Genomic DNA, 25,683 nt, shown 5'->3' on the forward strand with positions numbered 1-25,683 from the left:
CTTTAGGATATCCATTTCACGGTCCAGGCGCCCCAATAATCTCACTGTAAATACGTCCAATAAGCATGCATGGAGTACCACGGTTCCTGTCAGATTTTATCTCCTCACCCTCCCCTTAGGGCTGCGCACGTGCACAACATTGAGATGGGCGAGAACGAGAGAAAGAGAGAGAAAGAGTGTTGTAAATCAAATTTATATTTAAAGTTAATTCTGATAGAGAGTTATATATCGCGTTGGATTTCAATTACACTAATTGTACATTCGATCGCGAAATAATGAACCACCCACGGTTACGCAGAAGCTTCTGGATATAATAATGTTAAATGATTAATATTCAGCTTCAAAAAGGCGCGAAAAGAAAATCGAAAACATACAATGTTACCATAATAAAAATGTATGTACACAAATGAGACATTAATTGAGGTTATTAAAATTATTGGCCCGTGGGGATATCACACCACATTGCTGACCCCTTTGAGTAAAATCGTCATTTATGGAAAAGAGTTTAAAATTTGGTTCCATTATTAAACAAAAAAATAATGCAAAAGTTTATTTGTAATGTGCTTGTTAGATTATTTGATAAGAAGTGCTTAGCTTATCAAAGAAAACAAAACGTTTTGAATGATAAGCTTTACACAGATATTCAGATGAAGCAAAACAAAGCTCAATTATTGACATACAACCATTTTCATTCGTCAAGTCCGTTACTCTATGCTACCCGATATACTTGGAATATTATTTATAGCCTCGCAAAAATGTTAATCAGCCACTCTTTATTGCACAAAAGTTCACTTAAAGATACCGCGCAGAATAAAGTCAATTCGATTAGCTCGCTTCCAGTTACATCCCGTCCTTTAAACCGACCGAAGCTTCCATTCTGAGAACGAAGAAACGGGTTAAAAATGCTACTGCAAGCCGTTCTTGCCGGGGTGGTTTCCTACGTCGTGGTAAAGTTTGTCCTCCAGAGAAATCAGCTGAAGAAAATTGCCGCCCACTTTGGGGGACCCAAACCGTTGCCGGTTATTGGGAATTTGCTCGAGTTCAACACCGATGTGCCAGGTAGGTTATATCCAGAGAATGGAAAGTTTGTCTTTTTTTTAAATCAAATGATGTCCCGGTAGACGGATCCGTTCTCATTTGCCATGTTTGCGTTTGATTGTTGCAGTCGAGACAGGATTGATTGAGTTGCAAGCTGCCCCTTGATTTCAAAATGATTCAAACACCGAGAAATTAAGAAAGGATAGTCAAACAAACGATTCCCCTCTCGTTATATCTAGGGGGAGAGGGGGTAATATGCACCCCCGGGGCAAAATGCACCCCCTGCTTTTCTCGGTATTAGGCAGAATTTTCCGGGGAAAAAATCATAGAAATTGTAAGCTTAATACTGCTAAACCATGCTGGAAAAATATGAGCATCGTGGTTTAAAAACAGCCTAAGTTATTTGCAAAACTTAAAAATGTTGCGTTTTCATCTAATTTTCATTGAACATTCATTATGATTTTTGAACAATATAAAAAGCATTTATTGTTATTGTAAGTGTTGAAGCATATTTTTTGCCAAAATCTTCATTATTCTGTAGATAGATGAGTCCAAAAACATCAAAAAATGCATTTTTAATTAAATTTTCTGTAAAAAGCGTGGTCGGGGCAAAATGCACCGCTGTGAAGCTCCTTTGTAAAAACAGCGGTGTCATCTAGTGGTGACTAGTGAAAACTGCTTTCACCCTGTGCATTTTGCCCTATGTTGTGGTGCATTTTGCCCCGTTGTTGTAGTGCATTTTGCTCCATTGTTGCGGTGTATATTGCCCCGCATGGTTGTTTAAAATGAAGCAAAAATGTTTTTAGAAATTGGATATTTTCAAACAATTTTGAGGTTGTTAAAGACTTTTTTCACATGGTTGGCCAAGAATAATAGTTGTTTAAGGACATCGAACAAAATTCTTCCACTGTAATGCTGTAATGGATGAGAAATCACAGTTTTCCCTTAGGGGTGCATATTACCCGCTGTCCCCCTAAATAACAAAACCAATTCGAAAGCAAAAACCTATAAAAAACTGTTAAAACAGGATTGTGCTCAAGGCGGAATTAGACTATGACAAACAAACAAACAAACTCGCACTTTTTCGTGTTTGACAGTTTGCCAAATTCGCAAACAAAGCAAAATGTAAACAGACTGACGTTTTGGCAAACAAATGTAGGCAAACTGCAAAACCGCCAAAAACGGCGAATTGTTTTTTTTTATTTGTCATCGTATAATATCTCCTTTAGATAATTTATCAGCATTTTCCCAAAATATGGTGGAATTTGTTGAAAACTACTTAAAATGTGAATCGTTTGAAAATTGACCCAATCTCACCCCTAAGAGGCGGTGACATTGGGTCATATGAAGTTAAATAATAAGTCAAAACAAGTCATCCAACAGTGGTACTTGTTCAAGGAAACCGTGTTGACATGCTGAAATGTTGGAATGTGGAGATTTTTAAGCATTTTGGTACTTTTTGAGCTATTTCTTAAAATGTAATATATAGTTTGGCAAACGTAACGAAAAACGTGTTTCTTAATTTTAGACAGCTGAGAAATTCTTTACGAAATCGGCCTATGTTTGTATGTTTTGATTTGGCTCAAACTTATCTGGGCATTTTCTATGACCAAAGAAGCCATTTTGTGTCATTGAAAAATTGATTTCGTTTTTTTTCAACAAAAATTACATGTAAAATTGAATTTGCAATCGAAAATTATTCTACAGATTCTTTGATAAAGTCCTCGTTTTTTAGATTTAGCCACGGAAAGTTCTAATTCAGCGACATATTTGCACGTTTTTTTATTTTCAAAATAGTGACCATCAATGACCAATTTGGAAAATATTTTTAAAGAAGTTTGTTTTAATTTATTGAATTTAAATTTAAATGCACTTCATCTTTATGGTGCCAAATTGGAGTTTTTATAGTCTAATCCACATTCCCACATTTTCTAGAGCCAATATCTCAGTCCAATTTTCAATGTTGAAAAATTAACATTTGTGGACTTTTATGGTCTTCTCAAAAAAATATTTTGAAAATTTTTAGATTCAAAATGGGCATATAAAAAGTCTAGAAAATAAAAAATAGTACGGATTTTGTGAAAAAAGCTATTTTTTCTGAATAGTACTCTGCCGAAGACACCAAATTGTTTTGAAAACTATTTTAAAAGTTATGAATAATTATCTACCAACTCACACGAAATCGGGAAAAGTTGCCCCGACCCCAAGAAGCCATTTTGTGTCATTGGTTCAAACATTCACGTTTGGATACAGTTTTGACAGCTATTCATACACCCAAAGTTAAAGAACGAGGGAATAGTCCTCTCGAAAAGAAACGTGAGGAAAGTGCTAGTTTGCGAGAGTATAGCCCTCTCGCGTGTTCATTCGTTCATTGGAACAGTTCATCCTATTGAGTGGCTTATATGGACAAATGACCGCCACTTAGTCACCGAACCATGGTGGCCCATACGGCAAAGGCTCGGTTCAATATGCCGAAGGTCTTGAGTTCGAGTCTCGGTACCGGTACTTTTTTTATAGATGAACTTTTTTGAAGATGAGTAAAGTACTCTCGGTAATTTTGTGATTTATCCTCTCAGTCCGCACACAGTACCATTTTACTACCGAATTGTGCTCTTTATCCTCTCGTATGCCGATGTCCAGTTCTGGGTGATACAAGAATGGTCAAGACTAACATTTCAAATGGGCATATAAACAAATCTCGAAAATAAAAACTATGGATTTGAGAAAAAAAAGTCAATTAAAAAATCGGAAGTTAATTATTTTCTGAATCTATTTTGTTCTTAATAGTACTCAGCCGAATACACCAAATTGGTAGAAAATTGCACTTATTCAAAGTTAAACGGATTTAATTTTTATTGAAAATAACATGAGAATTTGCAATTTGGGTGCATTCATAGAAGTTTCCATACAATTTTTGTAACCGTCCATACAAAAATGACATTCGAAAAAATGTGAAAAAAGTTAACTCATTTTTAAAAGCAAAATCAAATGTGCAAGCGAAAGGTACGGTATATTTATCTCGATAAAACCCTCCGTTGTTAAGTTATTATCAGTTTAGTATTGATTTAAGGTTAAAAAAGTAAATTTTTAAATTGTGTCCATGTGTGTCCTTTTTAGGAAATAAAATTCAGGTAGCTTCAAAGAAATGTAAAATTTTTATTTTTAAGCTATAAAAAAATCGAATAAATGTTTGCTTTGATAGAGCATTGCAATGCATTCAAATTGATAAAAATGATTTTTTAAGGGTTTTCTAATAAGCTATCCTTTTTCAAATGACGAATGTTCTATTGCAACTATTGTTCTGATATTTAATTTAAAAATGAAATCTCTGTGAAATTTTTCAATCTATCAAATTAAATTACTCTCAAGAATGTAAGATAAATTATTTAGTTGCATCAGGATTTGAAAATGCGCATACAAATGGTTAGTCAGTGTTTTGGTTTTTTTTCTTTCTAAAAGAATATTCAAAATTGAAAGTAATGAAACACAAGTTTTGATTTCAAAATTATTTAATAAAAAATCATACACATTCAAACAATACTAGATAGAATTCCGTTACACTTCGTTGCTTAAAAAAATTACTTTTACTTCTAAAATATTTGAATTCCACTAGAGCGAAATACACAAAAAAGTATTTATTCATGGTTCAATTGAGGTTTACTTTCCCAAAAACATATTCATAATTTCCAGCGAAATTTTTCGGACTCGTTAATGATGAAAAAGTATATATTCATGGTAAAATTTCCCAAAATGTATTCAAAATTTCCATCAAAGTTTCCCGAACTCGCAAATGATAATTTTTCAGAGAAAAACACAAGTGCATGATGATAGCCTAATTACAATCTTCCCAGAAATAATAAATTGCCAAAATAACAAACGCCACCCTCTCCCCCCGTCAGGAATTTTCGAAAAAGGCATCCAGCTCCTCCACCGCCACGGACCGGACATGTTCGTGTGGGGCCTGCTCAATCAGAACGTGCTGGTGATGAGCAGTGCCACGAACGCGGAAAAGGTCCTGCTGGCCAAGGCCACCCAAAAGTCGGTCCTGTACAGCTTTCTGCAGCCGTGGCTCCGCACCGGACTGCTGCTGTCCAGCGGTGAAAAGTGGTTCCAGCGAAGGCGCATCATTACGCCGACGTTTCACTTTAAAATTTTGGACCAGTTTGCGGCCGTGTTCAACCGGGAAGCGGACACCATGGTGGGGAATTTGAGGAGGCACACCGGCCGGGAGGAGTTTGATATTTATGCGTACGTAACGCTGATGGCGTTGGACAGTATTTGTGGTAGATATAGTTTAAATTTGATTTTGTTTTATGCATTTTTTGATATTTGATGAACTTCATTTTAGAAACATCCATGGGAATATCCGTGAATGCACAAAATGACCCAAACAACAAATATGTGCAAAATGTGAAACGGTAGGTTTACACAGGAGCAATTCTCTACGAAATCGGTCTTTTTTATTTTAATTACAGTGGACTCTCTCGTTGTCGATATTGAAGGGACCGTCGAGAGCGGGAGTTATCAAATTATAGAACGAAAAATCAAAGCAATCTATTTGAAGGGACTGAAAAATTTATTGATAGCTGGAGCAATATTGATATCGAGAAGATCGACAGCCAGAGAGTCCACTGTATTGTCATTTTTGATTCGCCTGTAACTTTTTTGTTTCCTTCGGTATGCCTAAAGAAGCCATTTTGCATCATTAGTTTTTCCATATAATTTTCCATACAAATTTGGCAGGTGTTCATACAAAAATGATATGTGAAAATTCAAAAATCTGTATCTTTTGAAGGATTTTTCAGAAATTTCCAGAACGGCAAATTTTTTTTATCGAGTTATGAATTTTTGAATCAATACTGATTTTTTTCAAAATGTCGGTGGCAAGATTTTCAAGTTTATTTTTCGATGTAATATCGAATTTCAATCAATAAGTACTTAAGTGAAATTTTCATAAATTGCACCGTTTTCAAGTCATAGATATTTTTAGGTAACATTTTTGAAAATAGTCACAGTTATTCATTTTTTTTATTATTGCCCATTCTCTACATTTAGCTTATTAACTAATTAATGAGCAACTCTCTACGAAATCGGCCGATTTCGACCATTTTTATTTTTTTGTATTTTTGGTTCACCCATACTATTTTGTGTCATTGGTTCACCCATACAAGTCTCCATACAATTTTGGCCGCTGTCCATACAAAAATGGTATGTAAATATTCAAACAGCTGTAACTTTTGAGTGAATTGTCTGATCAATTTGGTGTCTTGAGCAAAGTTGTAGGTATTCTTGAGGACTATTGAGAAAAAAATAGGTACACAGAAAAAATTGCAGTTTTTTTAATCAACTTTTTTTCACAAAAACTAAATTTCCCAAAATACGTATTTTTTTATTCACGAGATTTTTTGTATGTTTTAGGGAATATCTATAGACAAACATGGTAAAAAAATCTGCCGCCTAAATATAATTTTTTTAAAAAATACTGATTTTTGGAAAAAAAATCAAAATTTCATGCAAAAACAAATTTGACGTTATTTTTTAATGCACAATTGAATTTGCAATCGAAAAGTACTTTACAGATTTTTTGATAAAGTGCTCCGTTTTCAAGATATAGCCACCAAAAGTTTGATTTTAGCGAAATATTTGCAGTTTTTCGATTTTTAAAAATAGTGACCATGAGTGACCATTTCTTGAAAATATTTTTTTAAAGTTCAGAAAATTTGCTATAAAATTGTCAAAGAAACATTGAAGATTGCACCTTGGGTTGCTGAGATACAGCCGCTTTAAGAAAAAGAAACACGACAATTGAAGTTTTTTTAGTTTCACCCAAACAACTCACCATTTTCAAATGTCGATATCTCAGCAACTAATGGTCCGATTTTCAATGTTGAGATATGAAACATTCGTAAAATTTTCCGATCTTTTTGAAAAAAATATTTTGAAAAAAAAATTAAATCAAGACTAGCATTTTAAATGAACGTAATATTCAATGTTTGGCCCTTTTAAAATGTTAGTCTTGACTTGAAAAATTTCAAAATATTTTTTTCGAAAAGATCGGAAAATTTCTCCAATGTTTCATGTTTTAACATTGAAAATCGGACCATTAGTTGCTGAGATATCGACATTAGAAAATGGTGAGTTGTTTGGGTGAGACTTAGAAAACTTCAATTTTCGTTTCTTTTTCTTAAAGCGGCTGTATCTCAGCAACCCGAGGTCCAATCTTCAATGTCTCTTAGACAATTTTATAGCAAATTTTTTGAACTCTTAAAAAAAATTTCAGAAATGGTCACTCATGGTCACTATTTTTAAAAATCGAAAAACTGCAAATATTTCGCTAAAATCAAACTTTCGGTGGCTATATCTTGAAAACCGAGCACTTTATCAAAAAATCTGTAAAGTACTTTTCATTTTTTTTTCTAAAAAATTGCTACAAAAAATCACCACCAGATCTTGTTTCTTTGTTTTGATATGTATAGCAAACATTTAAAAAACTTTTTTGTAAAATTCTGATAACTCGTGAAGAATACATGCAAACCCCTTTATGTTTATATATCAAAATTTTGGTCTGCTCTACAACTTTGTAGAACATTGTTATACTCTTAAATGTAACCCTGCAAAGTTAGTAAAAACACGTAATTTTAAAATGAAAATTTTTGTTCTAAATGACAAAATGGCCCTTCTGGGTTATTTCAGATTCATAAGTACATTAAATTTCCCATAAAATGACATGTGTCACGATTTTTGACAATTGAGTAACGGGAAATGACAGCGATTTTAAAATATTTTTTTACTTTTTTTGATGAAAAATAGAGGAGAGTGGGGAGACTTGATCCCCTTTTTTTGTATCGCACATAACTCTGTCAATTTCTCACAAAACTATGAACTTTTTGCATGAATTGAAAGCTTAAACATTCAACTTTGTTTGGCTGATAAGGGTATTTCATCAGATAAACTCTTTGAATCATGCCAAGCGTTTTAAAAAAATATTTTAAGCCGACATTTTCAAAATATTGGGGGTTATTTGATCCCCCTTTCAACATTTTTAAGAAATCTTAAGCAAAATGTTTCTTATTCATCCAAACAGTTAATTTTCTAAAAGTTACAGCAATTTCACATTAATCCTGTACGTTTGTGTTCAATATATAAAAAGTTAAGCATGCAAAATATTTAAAAACTTAAAATTTTCTTTTTTAGACCAAGATTGAACATGTTTACAAAAGCTGGTAATTTTTGTTTACAAAACTTTTGAAAAATGGTTCAAACTGCAGTAACTCATGTACAACTATACTAAAGGAAACTATGTACGAAAACCCAGCTCAATTATTTAATCTTGATGCTGATTCCAGTGACTGTAAAAATGCAGGGATCACGTCTCCCTAAACGCACTTTTGTAAACAATTGATTGTAAAAATAGTATTACGATAAACTTAACGTCAAATGCGTAAGGGTTTTGGAGTTGACATGTTTATCAAACAATTCATTTATAAAACATATTTTTTCAAATAATTTTTGAGTGTTTTCTATACTTATCAAAACAAAGAAAAAAGATCTCTTGGATGTTTTTTGCAGCACTTTTTATAAATATGTGTGTAGCTCAATCTAAACATTTTTTAACTTTTTTCTTTGTTTTCTACAATTAGTTTTAGTCAATATCGCACAACTTTCTAGAACAAAGCTAATTGTTTTACCCACATGCTGACGAGATACAGGCTTGGGATCAAGTGTCCCCGGGGATCAAGTCTCCCCACTCTCCCCTAAGTTTTTTTCGGAATTTTTAGTACGCCATCAAATCGGGCGTCTAATTTTACACAAAAGTCCTTTTGACACAAAATTTCTATCTCTTCACCGTTGCGAGCTACAAATCACTGAAAAACGTGTCTTAGTAAAAAACCAGCAAAATGAAAGGGGTCGTACCACCCCACCGTCACGAGATATCGAAAAATGGACCTCGGATTCGTGATCAGGGACCAAAATTACCCTTTAGAGCAAAGTTTCGTGAAAATCGATGAGGGGTCGGGGCAACTTTTTCCGATTTCGTGTGAGTAGGTGGAGAATTACCCAATAAGTATTCAAATTAATCGTCATACTATTTTTACAATCAATTGTTTAAAAGAGTGCGTTTAGAGAGACTTGATCCCTGCATTTTTACAGTAACTTTAATTAGCCTCCAAGTTCAATTTATTGGTCTGGGTTTTCGTGCATGGATTCCTTTAATAGAGCTATCTAAGCCCGATCTCACGCACACTAGCACGCCATTTGTTTTGCTGGACGGTACAAAATTTAACCTCACTTTTTTCGTGTACGTACACGCAATACATGCGCACGTAGATAACTCTATATACAGTCACCCCACTTTTTTACGTTTTTATCATTTTTTAAAGAAAAATTTCAATGGTCCATGAAATCCACAAATTCGGAACATTTTTTTTACGACTGTAAACAAACTTTTGATCTCTCTAGGGGTAGGTACATATTTGTTTCAAAATAATGACTTTATACATGGTCTGATAACTTTTTTTCGTGAAAATATCAGTTGAATTCAGGTGTTCCACGGTTGTAGGAGGCATAATAACATTCCTTAATTATGAAACAGGCAATTCGGAGGCAGTGTTTTGCTGCTGTGGATAAAATAGTCTTGAATGTTGTTTTTTGTTCAAAAAGTACTACTTTTACTAGAGAAATGGCAAGAGAATGTCCAAATGAAGGTCCTACAACTATTGGGGTCGACAGAAAACCTACATTTGGCATGCTGCTGTGGGTGTTCCGAATATGTGGGATGACTGTAGTTGTGGATGACTAACTCTCGGATTAGTTTTCAAAAAGACGTAAGAGCCAATGGTAAACAAAGCCTTTTTTGCCTCGGTATTCGACTTACTTACAAAAAAACAAGTTCAAAAATAGTTAAGGTTGTTCATCTACACGCCTTTCAAGTGCCCCGAACTAAACATGAATGAAATTTTGTTACAATTTGGAGAAAAATGAATATTAGTGTCTGAGGTCACGGTGGCTCTTACCGAAAACTCACCCAAGAACTGTAGTTTGAACCATTTTTCAAATGTTTTGTAAACAAAAATTACCAGCTTTTTGGGGTCTGAGATTTCAAAAATTTGTCCACGTAGTTTATGGATGGCCCATAGTTGAATTTTTAGCTTTCAATTCATGCACAACGTCCACAACGTTCATACTTTTGTGAGAAATTGACAGAGTTATGTGCGATGCAAAAAAAGGGATCAGGTCTCCCTGCTCTCCCCTACCTTTATAAATTAAAAAAAATAAGCATGTCTTAATAATTCAAATAAAATATTTATAATACAAAACTAAATGCACTGCACAATCCTAAAATGTTTCTCCCTTTCTTTTCCCCAGCATGTCCGTTCTGTTTCTGCTCCAAGTTGTCAATATCCTCGGAGGATACCCGACGCTGTTCAGCATTCTGCACCCGCATGCTTACGAGCAGCGCCGGATAGTGCGGGAGCTGCACCAGTTCACCGACTCCGTGATTGCCCGGCGGCGACAGCAACTGGCGGATCAAACGGCAGATCTCAACCAACGAAGCGATGGCAGCGAGAAACAGCGCATGACTTTCCTGGATTTACTGCTGAACGTGACCTCGGAGGGCGAACCGCTGAGCGATACGGACATCCGCGAGGAAGTGGACACGTTCATGTTTGAGGTTTTTGGGGATTGAGGGGTGTGTTGCTTAACGTTTTTTTATGATTTTGTCTGATTTTCAGGGGCACGACACAACCACCAGTGGAATTTCATTTGCCATCTACGAGTTAGCTCGAAATCCAGTAGTACAAGACAAAATTTACGATGAAATCGTATCTATTCTTGGGAAAGATCCAAACTCCCACGAAATTACATTCCAGGTTCTGCAGGAGTTCAAATATCTCGAAATGGTGATTAAAGAGACTCTGCGATTGTATCCTTCGGTTCCATTCATTGGTAGAAACGTGGTCGAACCCATCAAGCTTGGTAATTTCAAAATCTTAGGTTAAGAAGACAACAAAATACCATCAAACCTCCCTCCTTCCAGACGGCATCACGCTACCCCCCGGCCAGGACATCATCGTGTCCATCTACATGATCCACCGCAATCCGCGCGTCTTTCCCGACCCGGAACGGTTCGATCCGGAGCGCTTCGCGGACGGTGCCGAATCCCGGCGGGGTCCGTACGACTACATTCCGTTCAGTGCCGGTGCGCGCAACTGTATCGGACAGCGCTTCGCAATGATGGAGCTGAAGGTCACGCTGATTAAGCTGATCGTGGCGTATCGCATCCTGCCGGGCGAATCGATGGCCCAGCTGCGGCTCAAGACCGACCTGGTGCTGCGGCCGGACCGCGGCATCCCGGTGAAGATTGTGGCGAGAGTTTGAGTTTCGGATTATTAAATCAAGAGCTCACATAGATGATTGAAAGATTTTCTTTATAAACCGCGCAATATTGCACAAAGTGTCAAAAATCTTGTTTACCTAAATGCAACCTATCAAATAGGATTATAATGATTCAACCTGTCAGTTTCATGTAATCGATGCAGTAAAACCGAAAAACAATGCCCAAGCGAGTGCACAAACTGTTCCTACACGAGACAAGAAGGGAATGTCTTACTTTCACTATGCCACTATCTATTCTGGAAACGTTAGGAAATTTCAATGAATATAGTAACGATACTTTTTTATTGAATAAACTGGCAAATAAATATATATAAAATCGCTCACACTACTGAGTAGAATCTAAACCAAATGCCCACCGTCCTTACAGAAACCAAAACAAAACTATATAATACACAGACTAGTAGTTGACCCGGCCGACGCCCAGCTTGTACAGGGCGTCGCACGACGGCATCTTCAGCTGCTGGGCCTGGTTGATCTGGGTCCGGCTGCCGAAGCTCTTGGCTCGGGCCATCATGGCGTCCCGGTAGTTGCGCTCGTTGTAGCAGGACCGCTTCATGTACAGGATGTACTCCTCCTCGACCGAGTGCTCGAGCCGGCTCAGCGAGCCCTGGTACTCGGTGACAAAGTTCTCCTTCACGTAGTACGGAATCTTGAAGTTGAGCGTGCGCCGCTCGACCGCGTATTTGCTGCGAGGAAGAGAAATATTCAGTAAAGGAGTCATGTGAAGGGAATCTCAGTTTTCAGATACTTGCCAATAGGGCGTAACCTTACATGTTTTCGCCCAAGGTTACGCGCTATTGAATGTAATTGGTGCATTTAATTTCGAAATTTTGTTCTCGACTGTAATATAACTCAATTAGGTTGTTCATCGACTCAGCAGTCAGAGAAATGTTCAGAAACTTGTAGTTTTTCTTATGTAATCCGATGTTTCTAATCTCCTGAAGAAGACGATAAATTAAGTCGGAATAATTAGGAATTATATGGTTTTGATTTTTTCTGTAACTTTCGTTGAATTTCCAAAATCCGAATTTTTATTTCACAAAATTAGGTAGTGAGGGAACCAAAACAGGCATTTTTTGCCCCAAAAAATGTATGGGAAATATACTTATTTAAAGCCTAATAAGCGGTCGTGTTTGAATGATTGATAACCTGAAGTGTTCCTTGAAATTTACTAAAACCAAGTTCACCAACGAGTGGAGCAACTTTTTGTGAACATTTCTGTTTATTTTCACTTTTACTAAAAGTTATTCTTTTCCATATACAAACAAAATACGACACGAGCTGAAAACCCCAAGTTTTGCATCCGGTTCAATACATTTTTTTTTTTGCAATTCCCTAATGTATTCTAATCAAACGAGAATACAATTTTTCTTTTTTCAATGATTGTGATGTAATTTTAAGCGAACACTCACGAAAAGTAGCATTTATAGAGAATGTTTCCTGGCATCACTGGCTGCGCTCCTGGTGGTGTGGCAGCCAGCCTTTGTTCTTTTTTGCCTTCGTTTCTCGCTCGGCTTTCTTCAGCCTTCGATTGGAATGGGTCGTCAAAAGTCAAACGTTAAAAGACTTGGCACGTTTGTTTTTTTTTATGGCGCTTGCTAATTATTTACACGTTTCGGGATTATTTTTCAAGTGAGTGACTAGCTAATGTTCAAAAAAACGTGTTGCCGGTAGTTGAAAGCAATTTCATATCTTAAGCCAGTGTTTCTCAACCGGTGAGGAATTCCCCCCTGGGGGGAATTTGGCCATTCTTGGGGGGGGAATTACGATGCATTAGAAATCAAAGGCGTTTTTATAAAAAAAAAAATAAAACTTTGTTTGTTTTTTTTTATAACCTTTAAAGATCACAATATATTTGAAATATATGGGAATTTCTGTGATAAGATACAACAGCATTTTTTATTTCTTTAGATTTCATCTTTGCAGGTGTTTCAAAAATATAGCTAACAAAAACTAAAATTCAAAACAGTTTATCGAAAATAATAGAAAACTCCATAAAATTGTTCTGAATCATGCCATCATTTTTTTTTAATATTTGCATTCTCTCAAACATGAGCATTTTTTGAAGAATGGAATTTCATAAAAAAAAAATGAATTTTCACATTATTTTAAACATGTGCATATGTCGTAATAAATTTCAAAAATTAGCTTTGCTAATATTTTTAAAATAAATTCAAGCTAATTTACATTTACTATCAAAATGAGAATTTTTTGATTTTTTTTTATTTTATGTCAATTTTGCTTTGGTTTTGTTAAGTTTAGGTATTTTTTTTTTAAACTGGGAAGCTTTTGATAAAATATATTCGTGAAGTTTTCCGTTGATACGTTTTTTTGCGAACATTATTTTAATTATTTCTGTGAGTTGTCGCATCTTTTTGGCAAAACTTTGAAAAATAAACGAGTATCAAATATTAGTTATTGTAAAAAATATTTAACGCCTTTTTAAAAATAAAATATCAGTTTTAATTTCTGTCTGTATTTGATAAAAATTAAAACTGGTAGTGTTTGCAATATTGCAGATTATAAAAAAAAGATTTTTCGTTAGCTTTTGCATTCCATTAAATATGAACAGATAATAAAAATTCGTTTTAAAAATGCTGCATATGTGTAAATTGTTGCGAGTGAAGAAAAAATGTAATGTTATGAAAGTTTTTGCAAACAATAATACCAAAATTATGGGGGGGGGGAGATGTTCCTGAAATTCAGCCAAGGGGGGAATGGATCAATAAAGGTTGAGAACCACTGTCTTAAGCGCTTTGAAAACGGTAGCGCAAGTGAAAAGATATTGATAGCGGCTTTCGTTAAGCATCTTGCGTGTGGATGTGTGTGCAAACAAAATTATGAGAAAAGGTCTCGCAAAATGGAAATTATGATCAAAAGTGCATTCAATTTGATCTTTTTGGCCTGTAAACTCTCCTAATGACAAATGATGGTGAAAAAATGATTGGAAAGGGTATATTTCTCCTACAGTCCAAACTCGAAAGTCTTGGAAAATTTTCTCTTCGGATGTTCATATAATCGAATCACGAAAAATACCACTTTTCGTTGTCTTCTTTTTGATAGTCGAGCTTAAGTATGAACCCTTTCTCTACGGCCCCTGATCGTATAAATGTCCCAAATGCATTTTTATCACTAATTTTGGTCTGGAAAATCATATTTGGTTGTGGAAATAGATGAACATTTGAATACTTAGTAATAGATAAGAATTTTATAACATTCAAAAAATTATCCAGCATATATATTCATTTGGTTTATAAGAAAAAAATTAAAAAAAAATGAGTTTACAGATCCACTAAATGTCAAACGCTTTAAATATTTTCTTTATAATTTTATATGTTTTGAAAAAGCTGGATATTATATACGTACATTTATGATTTTTAATTTTAAAAATTACATAATCTTTAATTATTTTTTATCAAACACCGGCATCTGTGTTTATTAGTGTTTAGATTTGGCTGCCGATATGAAAAACCAACCGACTAATATGCCACTCTTAGGGAAATTGCCTTGATGGAGATTTGGTGACAAACGTTAAAACGCGTTTTTCTCGGAATACTTGATTTGGAATAATAGCCAAATTTTAAATCATGGGCAGTATTCCAATTCATAGTATTGAGCTAACGTACTAAACATTACGAATATAATGAAAACATAGTTTTTATTGCTTTTTCAAAAAAAAAAACGGGATTAATAAAATATTTTTCCCGTTTCCCGTTTCCCGTTTCAAAGCCCGGGAAAACTGGACGCCCTAATTGAATTTGAAGTTTAAAACAGGAAAAATATTAAAATTACCAGCCATGGTTTCAACATTTATTTGAAATATGAATTTAATAATCTTTCAGTTTATTAGACTTCTTTTCCAAAAGAGGCAGCTGTGTCCTATCCCTCGCCTTGTCCAGACCAAAATCCAGCACAGATCTATCAGACCAAAACTGTCAGACCAAGACTTTTAGGTGCTCACAAATCAGGCGAAGACAATTTGAAACAAAAATATTTTATTTTATTTCAATAACTGGTTTTGGACTGCCAAATCCTTTTTACGCCAGAAAATGATTCAATAATTTGGCGTCCTAAACATAAGCATATCTGGAGTTTTTTTTTGAAAAGGTCCTATAAACCAAATTTTCATTTTTTGCTTATTGGGTGTTTTTGAATACCCCTGACTCAAGGCGGTTCTAAAAACACCCAAAAAGCAAAAATTGAAAATTTGGTTTATTGGACCTTTTCAAAAAAAACTCCAGATATGAATGAAGCAGTAAAGAGACGTGCTTTGTGCTCTTTAATTTTTGATCGCGTGTTCGGTGCCCACATGAACATTCTTTTAGATTAAGATTCCTCTCGTTTCATCAATCCCTTGCATTCCAACTAAAATTTGAAAGATTATAAAGTATCTTTCCTTTTTTCCAAGATAAATATTTTCCAATATTCACTTACTCATGTTGTATGACCAATACGCAAATGTATGGAAACTTGTTAAGAAACACGAATCATGCAAAATGGCTTCTTTTGACAAAGGAAATGCATGGACAAAATATCATCCAAATAAAAAAATATACAATGTAAGCTCGATTTGCGAAAACGTAGTGAATTAATCACATAGATTTAGAAGTCAAATATGAAAAAAAAAACAAAATAGACAAAAGGTAATGATTCCTAGTATTAGCCACATACTATCGCAATTTCGCAATTCGCAATTTTCAGTGTAAGAACGGGCCTTGACCGATCTTATGCACTAGGTTCCCGACGAACACGCACTGCCCTTACACCTACATCTCACCCTTGCTCTGAGTCAGTACGAGCAGCACGCTAGAACACGCTTTGAGTGTTCGTGCCAGGCATGCACACCTTCTTTTCCGGTTACGCATTTTAACTCGGCCGGGGGTGGTACATTACGTAGGGTTTGATGTAAGTATAAGCGCCTAACCATTTATAGTGTGCCTATCAATTTTCATTAAAGCAAGTACTGTTTTATTTTTAGTTTGAATTCAAAAACTAGTTGTTATTCTACTGTGTACTGTTTTCTCCTGAAATCTTCCCTAATGTTGAATAGTGTTAATCTGTTGCTATTTCTTCTGTCGCGGTGTTTTGTTACAATGTTTTGGACCTAAGCATGTTATTCAAAAGTTTACCAAAAATACAATAATTTTATGTGTGTGATCATTCAATATATTAAGTAAGGACGCGAACCATACTTGTTTCAAGAAAAGGGCGTAGATTTAAACAATAGACAATAAAGGATAGCAAACTACATAAAGTTCGATACTGAAAGAATAATTGTAGTTTGAAGGAAAGAAGAGTAGGAGCCGATGAAAATTACATTTTAATAAATAAATAAGTAAATGGGTAAAGGAAAGATCAATAATAAACAGAAGTTAACATCGTTTCGTTTACATATTAAGGTAAACTGTTTTTGTTAGGGAAAACACGTTTCAGTATTTATTGGGAAATGAGAGAAGAAGAGTAGAAAGATGAGTGAAGCAAAATTAAAGTACAGTACTGGTTCGGTAACTGAGCTTGTTTGACTGAACTACTTGGGCTGTAGCCCACTTAAAAAGCAGACAAACGTAAAATAACCAAACAAACCGGAATGATGAGGGGCCACAAGCTGGATGCACAAGCAAGTTCAGCAAATTAGAAATCATATTTAAGTTTTAATGAAATGTTAAGTCAAAATTAAAGGTGAGCTCTGAAAGAAATTTAAGCAACCATCATTTTACATTTGTAGAGAAAATGTTATGCATCGGTCCCCTCGTCATTTTCCGTTCAGCCCAGTTTGCGAGTAGCATTCGGTAACTGTGCTACATTCTCAGCCAAGTTATCGAACAAGTACTGTTGTTGGAAATGTGCAGAAGAAATACCCCGTGCTGCGATGTTCTAGGTACATCCACAACAGTTCGTTCAACATGCTGTGAATCAAAACAATACCTTCTACAATCACAAATGACTTTCCTTTCCCACATTGCCACTTTGTTATTGTTGTCCATGCTCTGCAAAGAAAGGGATGTTAATAAAATATAAAAACTATAAAATAACGATACAAATACTTTCCGGAACCTGAGTGCCATCAGGTTGATGTTGTTGCTGTTGTTTCCAATGTGATAGATATCACACCGGAGACGTCTTGATTCGGTTGTCCTGGTGCGACGTCCTCCAGTCGTAGACCCAGGCATGACATGAAAATGAATACAAAAAGATGCATTAATACATGAACTTCTTGCTCACAATCCCACCCAAAACAACACAGCTAATCTGGGTATGCACCCAAACCAACTGCGTTGTTCCGTGCCCTCCTCATTCGGCTATTTCAATATGATTGTCCTGGAGAATCCTCCCTAAGGATCGTTAAATTCCGAAGTAACTTCCCAAAAGGGCACAACCCCTGTTGCAAACAAACAGTTCACTTTGAATGTGACTGGAATAGGCTGCCTGCTCACACCCAAGGCTACGCTCCATTGAAAAATCACTACGGAAGTCCCTAGTGATGGCCGTCCACGCAATCATACTTCGTCATGATAGTGCTACCTTGTCACTCGCCTATACGTCAGTTACGTAAATACATGTGACAAGACAGAACAATCACCACGATTCGAAACATGGACATCATCGACCGCCAGCTAGACATCATCTAGCATACGGGGAGGCATGAGGATAGGGAACTGATGCAGGACCAGAGCTATACTGTTCAGACTCTCATAACCAGGAATACTAACAACCAACATTTGGCGGATCGCTTCCCTGATTACGACAGTCGCAAACAGGACTGCCGATACAGTCAGTTCCGCTCCTTCCAGGATGTCCTGCACCTGGGCATCCCTAGTATCCAAAGGCATTAAAACATAGTTCAAACTAGCAGGACTGGGAACTTTACTTATTGCACTGTGGATACTTGGAATCTTGCAGCCCTTGGCCGACTATTAGCCACATACTATCATAAACAAACATAAACTTAAAAAGATTAATATAAATACTAAAATAAAAAACAAGAAAAACATATAACAACAGAAGTAAAGTGTTTCGTACAACAAAAGTTGCTCAAAATGACCCTCTGAACACGGGAAAAAAATAATTTTAAAGCTTCTTTGCGAATCATGGATTGATCAACACCAACATTCTTCATTTCAATTGTCAGGCTCTACTGCGTAAAATAAACTGCAAAGAGGATTAGTTGAATTGCATTAAGTTTGATTACGAGTATTCAAACAGCAATAAATTTCGATATTTACAGCGAAAAAACGTTACAATAAATTTCAAATTTGAGATCAACGACAATCTAGAGAAAAAAAAACCAATGCGACAAAGTGTACTCACGGCGTTTGCTGCAGGCTGTACAGCGGATCGGACGCGAAGAACGTCGACAGCATCGACACAACGATGAAGCACAACACCAGCCCGAAGATCAAGCTTGGTTGGCTGCCCGAGTTCGACTCCTGCGACTGCCAGCGCGCCCTTCCCCGCTGGTGCTGCTGGGGCGGAAATCCACCCCCAAAGAACATGTTGAACAAATCATTCGGATTGATGTCCGACTCGAAGCCCCGCCCAAAGCTGTACTCGTAGTGATGGTTGTGCCCCGCCCCACCCGCGTATCCCGGGCGGTGGTGGCCACCGGTGCTTTCCTGATTGCCGTACAGATCGTAATCCTTTCGTTTTTGGGCGTCGGTGAGGGTGGCTACCGCGTTACCCAGCGCCTTGAACGCTTCCACTGATCCCGGGGCCTTGTTTTTGTCCGGATGAAGCTGAAGGGCTAGCTTTTTGTAGGCTTTCTTGATTTCAGAATCCGTAGCTTCTTTGGTGACTCCCAGAACTTCGTAGTAATCCTTGCACTTTTTGAGCCGCTTCACCACGTCCAGCTGTTCCTGGGTGTAATCAATGTTCAGCTTCGGTTCTTGAGGTTTCTCGTTCTCCTTGTTGGCCGTGGGTCGTCTGCGCGGACCAGCGTTGTCTTCTTGACGCGCCGACGAAGGACCGCTCGAAGCACTTTGAATCAATCGCTGCAGATCGTCGGCCGCCTTCATCGGGAACAATCGCTTCGATTTATCCACAAACTTGCGGGCCTTGTCCAGATTGCCCGCCTTGAAGGCAAACAACGCGATGTCGATGCACCGCTGCGCTTCATCCTTGTTGACCTCCATCTTGGCGTCCACGCGTAGGAGTTGCACACCTGTCCTGTCGGTTCTATAAATAAACGGCACGTGATTAATGGTATTTCTAATTTTGTCACCCTCACGGGGAGGGATACCCTTGTAGTTGACAGGCGGTTTGTGCTGACGCAATTGAAGAAACGTCGAACTATACAAAAATCTTGTCAAATTGACGGAAAAAAACAAGATAAAGAAGGTCATACGATTAAAACTTATGTAAAAATTATCTTGTACAAACATCACGCACGCAGTAATAATTGAGCAGAGAAAAATCGATTTCCTGCTCAAATCACTGGAACACTTCCAATTTGTCCCAAAACTTTTGAACCGAATTTACATCCAACTCACCTTACAGCAATAAACTACCACACAACGCTTTTCATCAGAGTCTGCAAATTTTCACCAAAATTAAATACCGAAAACAGATTACCAAAATCGATTTGCAACTTGTGGCCACTGCAGCAGTGTTATTATGAATGGAGTACCAATTGAAAATACATGTAATGAATGACGGACCATTACTTGGCCCTGACTTTCTGTGGCCTGGCTGGAAACACACGCACACTACCCTACTGGAGCTGCCAACCTGATTGTATCAATGAAACTGGAGAAGTGCAGTACTAGAGCGGGACAGGCAGATTTGAATGGGATGTTGAGTTGGGACGAAAATTTAGTGAGTTTATGAATGAATGATTATTTTATTTTACTGTTATTCGATATTTCAGCTTGGAGAACTCACGGCATTATGGCGATACATTCGAGCTGATGTATTGCCACACTAAAATTCAAAGAAAGTTGAAATCAAATTATCATTTAAAGTGCTTTCAATATAAAATCAAATGTCAGAAAACTCTTCTTTAGCATAATCCTCACTTTCAAAATATTCGACAATTATTGATCTGATAAGCTTCATGTTGTTTTAAATTGATTTAAATAATAGATGTTTCAACTTTTTAGTTAGGTTTTTTAACCCAACCTTTAAATAAACCCATCAAATAGACGAAATAAAAAAAGAAACCATACAAATTTATACACCCAAAATTTAGAGTCGAGGGAATCGTTCTCTCAAAATTTATTGAGGGCTCAGTGCCAAAATCGAGAGAATAATGCTGCCAACTCACACCATCAAAACAAATGTGTTCATTCGTTAATTGAAACAACAAATCTCCAACAAGTGTCATACATCGACGTCTGACCACTCCTTATTCACCAAGCTGTGGTGGCCGAGGCAGTTAAATCACTGGGTTAGTCTGTCAAAGGTCTCTGGTTCGATTCCCGCAGTTGACACATTTGGTTTTCTGTTTGACGGATGAACTTTTTTTGCAAATGAACCTCGAGAGAATAATTCTCTCGCCCATCTCGGGCTGGGTTCTCTGTGTCCGTGAATGGTACCACTATTCTCTCGACTCGAGGCCATTATTCTCGCGGACGAGTGCTGCCCAGTCTTCGGTGTACAGTCCAGACTCGATTATCCGAAACCTCGACCTTTCGATTATCCGAAGGTTTGTATGGGACTTCGGATAATCGAATCACGAACAAACTTTTTTTTTATTTTTTTTTTATTTTTTTTATTTTTAACATAAAATTATAGTTCTACGACCCCATTTTGGTCAAATTTGGGTTGTTGTTGGCCTTTTAAAAATAAAATGCATTTTTTCAATATTGCATCATCGCCATTTTGACCACCATCTTGGATTTAAAAATTGTAAATCGTTTAAGCGTAGTTTAGGGTCCATACCTAAGCTCGACAATCAAAAATCAATCAAATTCTTGCTACCACAAAACAGTCGAGACTCGTGATTGAGACTAACAAAATGTTTAAAACACCAGAATAACAAAACATAATTTAAATTCCAAAAATCGAAACTAAGCAGCACAAACGCACTTATCTCACATTGCCAACAATAAATCATCGCAAACGAGCAGAAACTTGCTCAAATTTACTTTCCTAACACAGATAAACACAAGAAATCTAAGTAAATTATTATCAAACCTAACTCTGCTATTCTCTATAGAAATTAACTGACTACCGCAAGATTCCTTAGTGATACTCCATCAACAGCCCTTTCCCAGCGCCCGACAAAACAGAATTAAGTACATTTCGATGCTAATATTTTACAATTATCAAAGTTTTATAAACAATTTTCTGCGAAGTGTGTCTGAAATTTGCCTGCATTAAAATATTAAAATTTTACAACCAAGCAAAAATTTGTTTTGTAAGCCATTTCCAAAAACTGATCAAGACTTGTACCGAACAATCATCGAAAGCGGGTTTTGTTTGAGGGGAGTACATTATCATCGTCATTGTCAGCAGGTTCTCGCAATGATTGTCTCTCACTGCTCATAAAAGTGCCCTTTTGCTGTACGGAGAGCAATTTATGCTCGTATCACGTGCTGTTCGAGAGAGGCGAGAGGAATAAACACGGAGAGGCCGTTTGTTGTTGTTTGATTTGAAGGGTTGAACTTTGCTTTGGGGTGTGTTTTTCTGTCTAGCATAAAAATGATAATATTTCTTAATTGGTTTTGCCATATTAGGCCATTACACTGTAACTAAAATTTGGACTTTTTTTAATCGAGGTTTGTAACTAGTTGCTTACAACATTTTTTGCAATTCCGAAAGACGTTTCTTGAATGGAAAGTTATGTCAAACATTCATGTGTTTAGTCAATTCACCGTTCAAAACAAAAAAATATATTGAAAAATATTTTTTTCGATACTAGTGTTGAATAATTCATCTTTTCAGCACCCATTTCAGAGCTAAAAAGTAGAACTTTTCAGCACTGGTATGGAAAGGTATAAATTTTCCATTCAGTTATGTTTGGTAGGGGACCATACATAAACCACGTGGACACCCCTCCCCCTCCTCGTGGACATTTGTCCGTACACAAAAAAAACTTTTTTCATCGATCGTGGACAATCGCCAAACAACCCCCCCCCCCCCCCCACCCCTAAAGTGTCCACGTGGTTTATGGATGGTCCCTTGGGAAAAGTAGGCCGTTTTGTTTCTCCAAAAGGACAGGAAAAATTTACAGTTTCACAGCCGAATTGCACAAATATATTTTCAAGATGGTTGTACACCATGCATTTTATTTGAAACTTGAATATTTCTAGCAAAACATTATAATAGGGCCGAAGCCGAAGTGTAAACAAAGAGTCTATCCTGCTCACGTCAGTTGATGTTTACATTAGGTACGAGCAGGATAGACTCTTTGTTTACACTCCGTGTCGTTATTCAAATCAATGAAAATTTAGAAAGAGAATCTTTAATAATTCAACCTTTTCCAAAACCACGTCTCTAATTCTCTCTCTCTCTCTCTCGCAAGTTTCCCAACAACATTTCACTCTCGCGCTCTGCCACGGTTTTCCACCAAACAGGGTCATCAACTCTGCTGCTGCAACTTCTAGGCCCCCAACGAAAGCAACCACCGCGACTCGATGACGATGACGGTTCAGTACACTCGCACCGAGCGTCCGGAACGGAGCTGTCGGAATCAGCTGTTTCAGCTCGCGCAAGTTCGTCTGCACCAGGCTGCTACGGGGTACGGTTTGGGTGATTCCCGTTTGTCTGTGGCAAAAAGGCACCCCTTCGCGGAATCGTCGGAGGAAAAGTAAGGCAAAGAGGAGTGAATTTTGACACAATTCGGGTTAATTTCGTAAACATTTATGGTTGTGCAAGAGTGCTGGAAGAGAGTTCGACAACGAGCGGGTTCCGTATCCATGGTGAATAATTCGTTGCTGAATCGCGAAGAAGAGTTGATGCGAGCCCGAAGCTCTAGCTGGCTAGTTGGATAGAGAGGAAGAACAAAGAAGGCTGGATCTATCGTCAGAGTACGTTCAGCGTAAAGAAGGTAGGTGACTCACTTCCAGATGTTGTTCACGACACTTTCATCACTAGCTGATATAAAAACAACCACGTCTGGCCTGCTTTGTCTCCCTCTTTGAATCCGACCTTTGATACTGACGCGTCCCTCCCTCAGAAAAAAAAAAACAAGTAAACATCCAAGACCCCCGCTGATTCGTTATCAATTAACCAATATGCGTCACTACTAGGGCACACGACCAATCTTCCAGCAAACACAACAACATCGAAAATGGGTTTCAAAGGCCGTCGTAGTAGCCTTGAATGTTTACTAAATCAAGAAAACAACCGCGACGAATGCACTAAGCAAGCGCACGAGATGACACAGATATGCAATTACGGACTCAGCAGTATCAGATGTTGTTGCGTTTGTTGTTGTTGTTGTGGATGAACGAGTTGCTAAGAAAAAAAGTTACAGGAGGGACAGACTTGCAAGCTGGTCATGCTGGGCAAACGATGCACTTTGATTGTCACAGAAAATCCAAATTGCTAGGTTTGCATAATGTCTACTTACGGTGCACTTGGCCGTCCTTGACTGTTTGACTGGAAGCTGTAAGATTGTGTTTCTAGACCAACACAATAAAACTCAGGACACTTTGACAGTTGGGACTTCTTCGCAATCTTTGATCGGTAGTTTGTGATAATGATAATAATGCTTATGGCCTATCTACAATCACTTAGCTTAGAATAGTTAAGTAAAGTAAAACTTAGAAAATGTACACAACTTACGGCCGTCATCCACAATCAACTTAGAAAATTTGCTGGGCTGATATACGTTGCTATGCAGTTGTTTGTTTACAGTCATCCCACATATTCGGAACACCCACAAATTCGGAACACTTTTGTGATAATTTGTCAATAGCATGCCAAATGCACTTTTTCTGTCGCCCCTGCTATTTTTAGGACCTTTATTTGGACATTATTTTGCTATTTCACTAGTAAAAGTAGTTTATTTTGGACGAAAAACTGCATTTCGAGACTATTTTATTCAGAGCAGCAAAACACTGCCTCAAAATTGCCCGTTCCATAATTGTGGGATGTTATTGTGCCTCCCAAAATTGTGGAACACCTGGATTATACTGATATTTTCACAAAAAAAAGTTATCAGACCATTCATAAAACATCACTAAGCTTGAGTTTCATTGATTTCAGTGAGTGAAGTCATTATTTTGTAAAAAATATGTAATCCAAGAGAGAATCAAAGTTTGTTTACAACCGTAAGAAAAAATGTTCCGAATTTGTGGTTTTCATGGGTCAATGTTTTTCTTCAAAAACTTGATAGAAAAGTTAAAATTTGCAGTTGTTCGATACAGCTTTCGAAAGATCGCAAGAATAGCTTTCAAATGTAGGTAAAAGCTAATCATTATGTTCAATTATCGATTTGCTATGATTTTTTGAACATTGGCCGATCTGTAAACTGTTCCGAATATGAGGGATGAGTGTACCTTTGATATGGAAACGTCAACTTACCGTAGATTTTGAAATTTTCCAAACCATACGTCAAGTTTCTAATTTTATTCCTTTTCATTTTGATTCATTTCCATTGATTCAAACTCCTAAGCTAAGTGAAATTTTCTAAGTTAAGTGATTGTAGATAGGCCATTACCCGTCCATTCCAAATATCGAGCCAAACATTTCATTAGGGCACAAAACCAAAAACCACGATTCGTGAAGCTTGTTTCAATTCCTATTTAAAAAGAAAGCTTGACTGGTGGTATTTTTACTAATGATACGATAAAACACTAAGTCGCTATGGGGCGCGGGTTCGATTCCCGCCTTATCCTCCTGGCCTTCTATCGGATGGGAAAGTAAAACGTCGGTCCATTTGCGTAAAAGAGGTTTTGGGTGACTCACCACACACATCCTTCGGACGCCTAGAAATGAGCAGATACTTGCAACAGAGACCACAAAAGACCCGGGGGTCGTTAAAGTGGATTGCTTTGCTTTTTACGATAAAACACATCATTATTCTCAACTTTGCTTTAATGCTTAATTTATGTTGATTTTTGCAATAAAACTAATAATTTTACAAAATCTCGTTATTGGGCCTTTTTAACTTTCCAACTCTTGTTCATAATGGGCCCTTTCTAAATGCAATTTCGAAGAGAACTGAAAGGGCACTAAAGCGCTGTCACCTGATTGTTGTTTAGTTAGAAATAATGAGAAATTCAGCGGAAATTTTGATAATTGGTGAAGTTTTGTGATCGAATGGTGTAGATAAGGTATGTGAAACATAAAAATTCTTCAAAA

At 36.9% G+C, this 25,683-nt stretch overlaps 3 protein-coding genes across 6 annotated transcripts in view; 2 read left to right on the forward strand and 1 right to left on the reverse strand.

Annotated features, from left to right (window-relative positions):
- The first annotated feature begins 777 nt into the window (after positions 1 to 777).
- On the forward strand, positions 778 to 11,454 carry LOC6039744 (cytochrome P450 4d8). Its single transcript, XM_001849242.2, has 6 exons — positions 778 to 1,059; positions 4,938 to 5,321; positions 5,387 to 5,456; positions 10,405 to 10,711; positions 10,773 to 11,016; positions 11,078 to 11,454. Exons 1-6 carry the CDS (start codon positions 903 to 905, stop codon positions 11,416 to 11,418), a joined length of 1,503 nt encoding a protein of 500 aa, XP_001849294.2. The 5' UTR covers positions 778 to 902; the 3' UTR covers positions 11,419 to 11,454.
- LOC6039748 (dnaJ homolog subfamily B member 14) lies at positions 11,448 to 24,074 on the reverse strand. Of its 4 annotated transcripts, XM_038258734.1 has the most exons (4): positions 19,923 to 20,097; positions 19,673 to 19,734; positions 18,745 to 19,608; positions 11,448 to 12,122 (listed from the first exon to the last, which is right to left on the reverse strand). In XM_038258734.1, exons 3-4 carry the CDS (start codon positions 19,563 to 19,565, stop codon positions 11,834 to 11,836), a joined length of 1,110 nt encoding a protein of 369 aa, XP_038114662.1. In that variant the 5' UTR covers positions 19,566 to 19,608; positions 19,673 to 19,734; positions 19,923 to 20,097; the 3' UTR covers positions 11,448 to 11,833. The 4 variants fall into 4 exon arrangements, with proteins under 4 accessions (XP_038114662.1, XP_038114664.1, XP_038114663.1 ...); XM_038258736.1 differs by lacking the exons at positions 19,673 to 19,734; positions 19,923 to 20,097 and adding an exon at positions 23,948 to 24,074; XM_038258735.1 differs by lacking the exons at positions 19,673 to 19,734; positions 19,923 to 20,097 and adding an exon at positions 21,313 to 21,447.
- LOC6039745 (ATP-binding cassette sub-family G member 4) overlaps positions 23,020 to 25,683 on the forward strand; it is a 73,145-nt gene continuing 70,481 nt past the window's right edge. Inside the window, exon 1 of the mRNA XM_038258726.1 lies at positions 23,020 to 23,422. The gene's annotated coding sequence lies outside the window, so the exon portion shown is untranslated. The remainder of the gene's footprint in view (positions 23,423 to 25,683) is intronic.

Source organism: Culex quinquefasciatus, chromosome 3 (assembly GCF_015732765.1).
Source record: "Culex quinquefasciatus strain JHB chromosome 3, VPISU_Cqui_1.0_pri_paternal, whole genome shotgun sequence".
Taxonomy (NCBI): Eukaryota; Metazoa; Arthropoda; class Insecta; order Diptera; family Culicidae; genus Culex; species Culex quinquefasciatus.

What these genes read in the sequence shown, in the direction of transcription:
- LOC6039744 (XM_001849242.2), top strand. Translation starts at nt 903, where the DNA reads ATGCTACTGCAAGCCGTTCTTGCCGGGGTGGTTTCCTACGTCGTGGTA. An exon ending in GTTCAACACCGATGTGCCAG is followed by an intron (nt 1,060 to 4,937) that starts GTAGGTTATATC and finishes TCCCCCCGTCAG; the next exon opens with GAATTTTCGAAAAAGGCATC. An exon ending in TGGACACGTTCATGTTTGAG is followed by an intron (nt 10,712 to 10,772) that starts GTTTTTGGGGAT and finishes TCTGATTTTCAG; the next exon opens with GGGCACGACACAACCACCAG.
- LOC6039748 (XM_038258736.1), bottom strand. Translation starts at nt 19,565, where the DNA reads ATGGAGGTCAACAAGGATGAAGCGCAGCGGTGCATCGACATCGCGTTG. An exon ending in TACAGCCTGCAGCAAACGCC is followed by an intron (nt 12,123 to 18,744) that starts GTGAGTACACTT and finishes TCTTCCTCGCAG; the next exon opens with CAAATACGCGGTCGAGCGGC.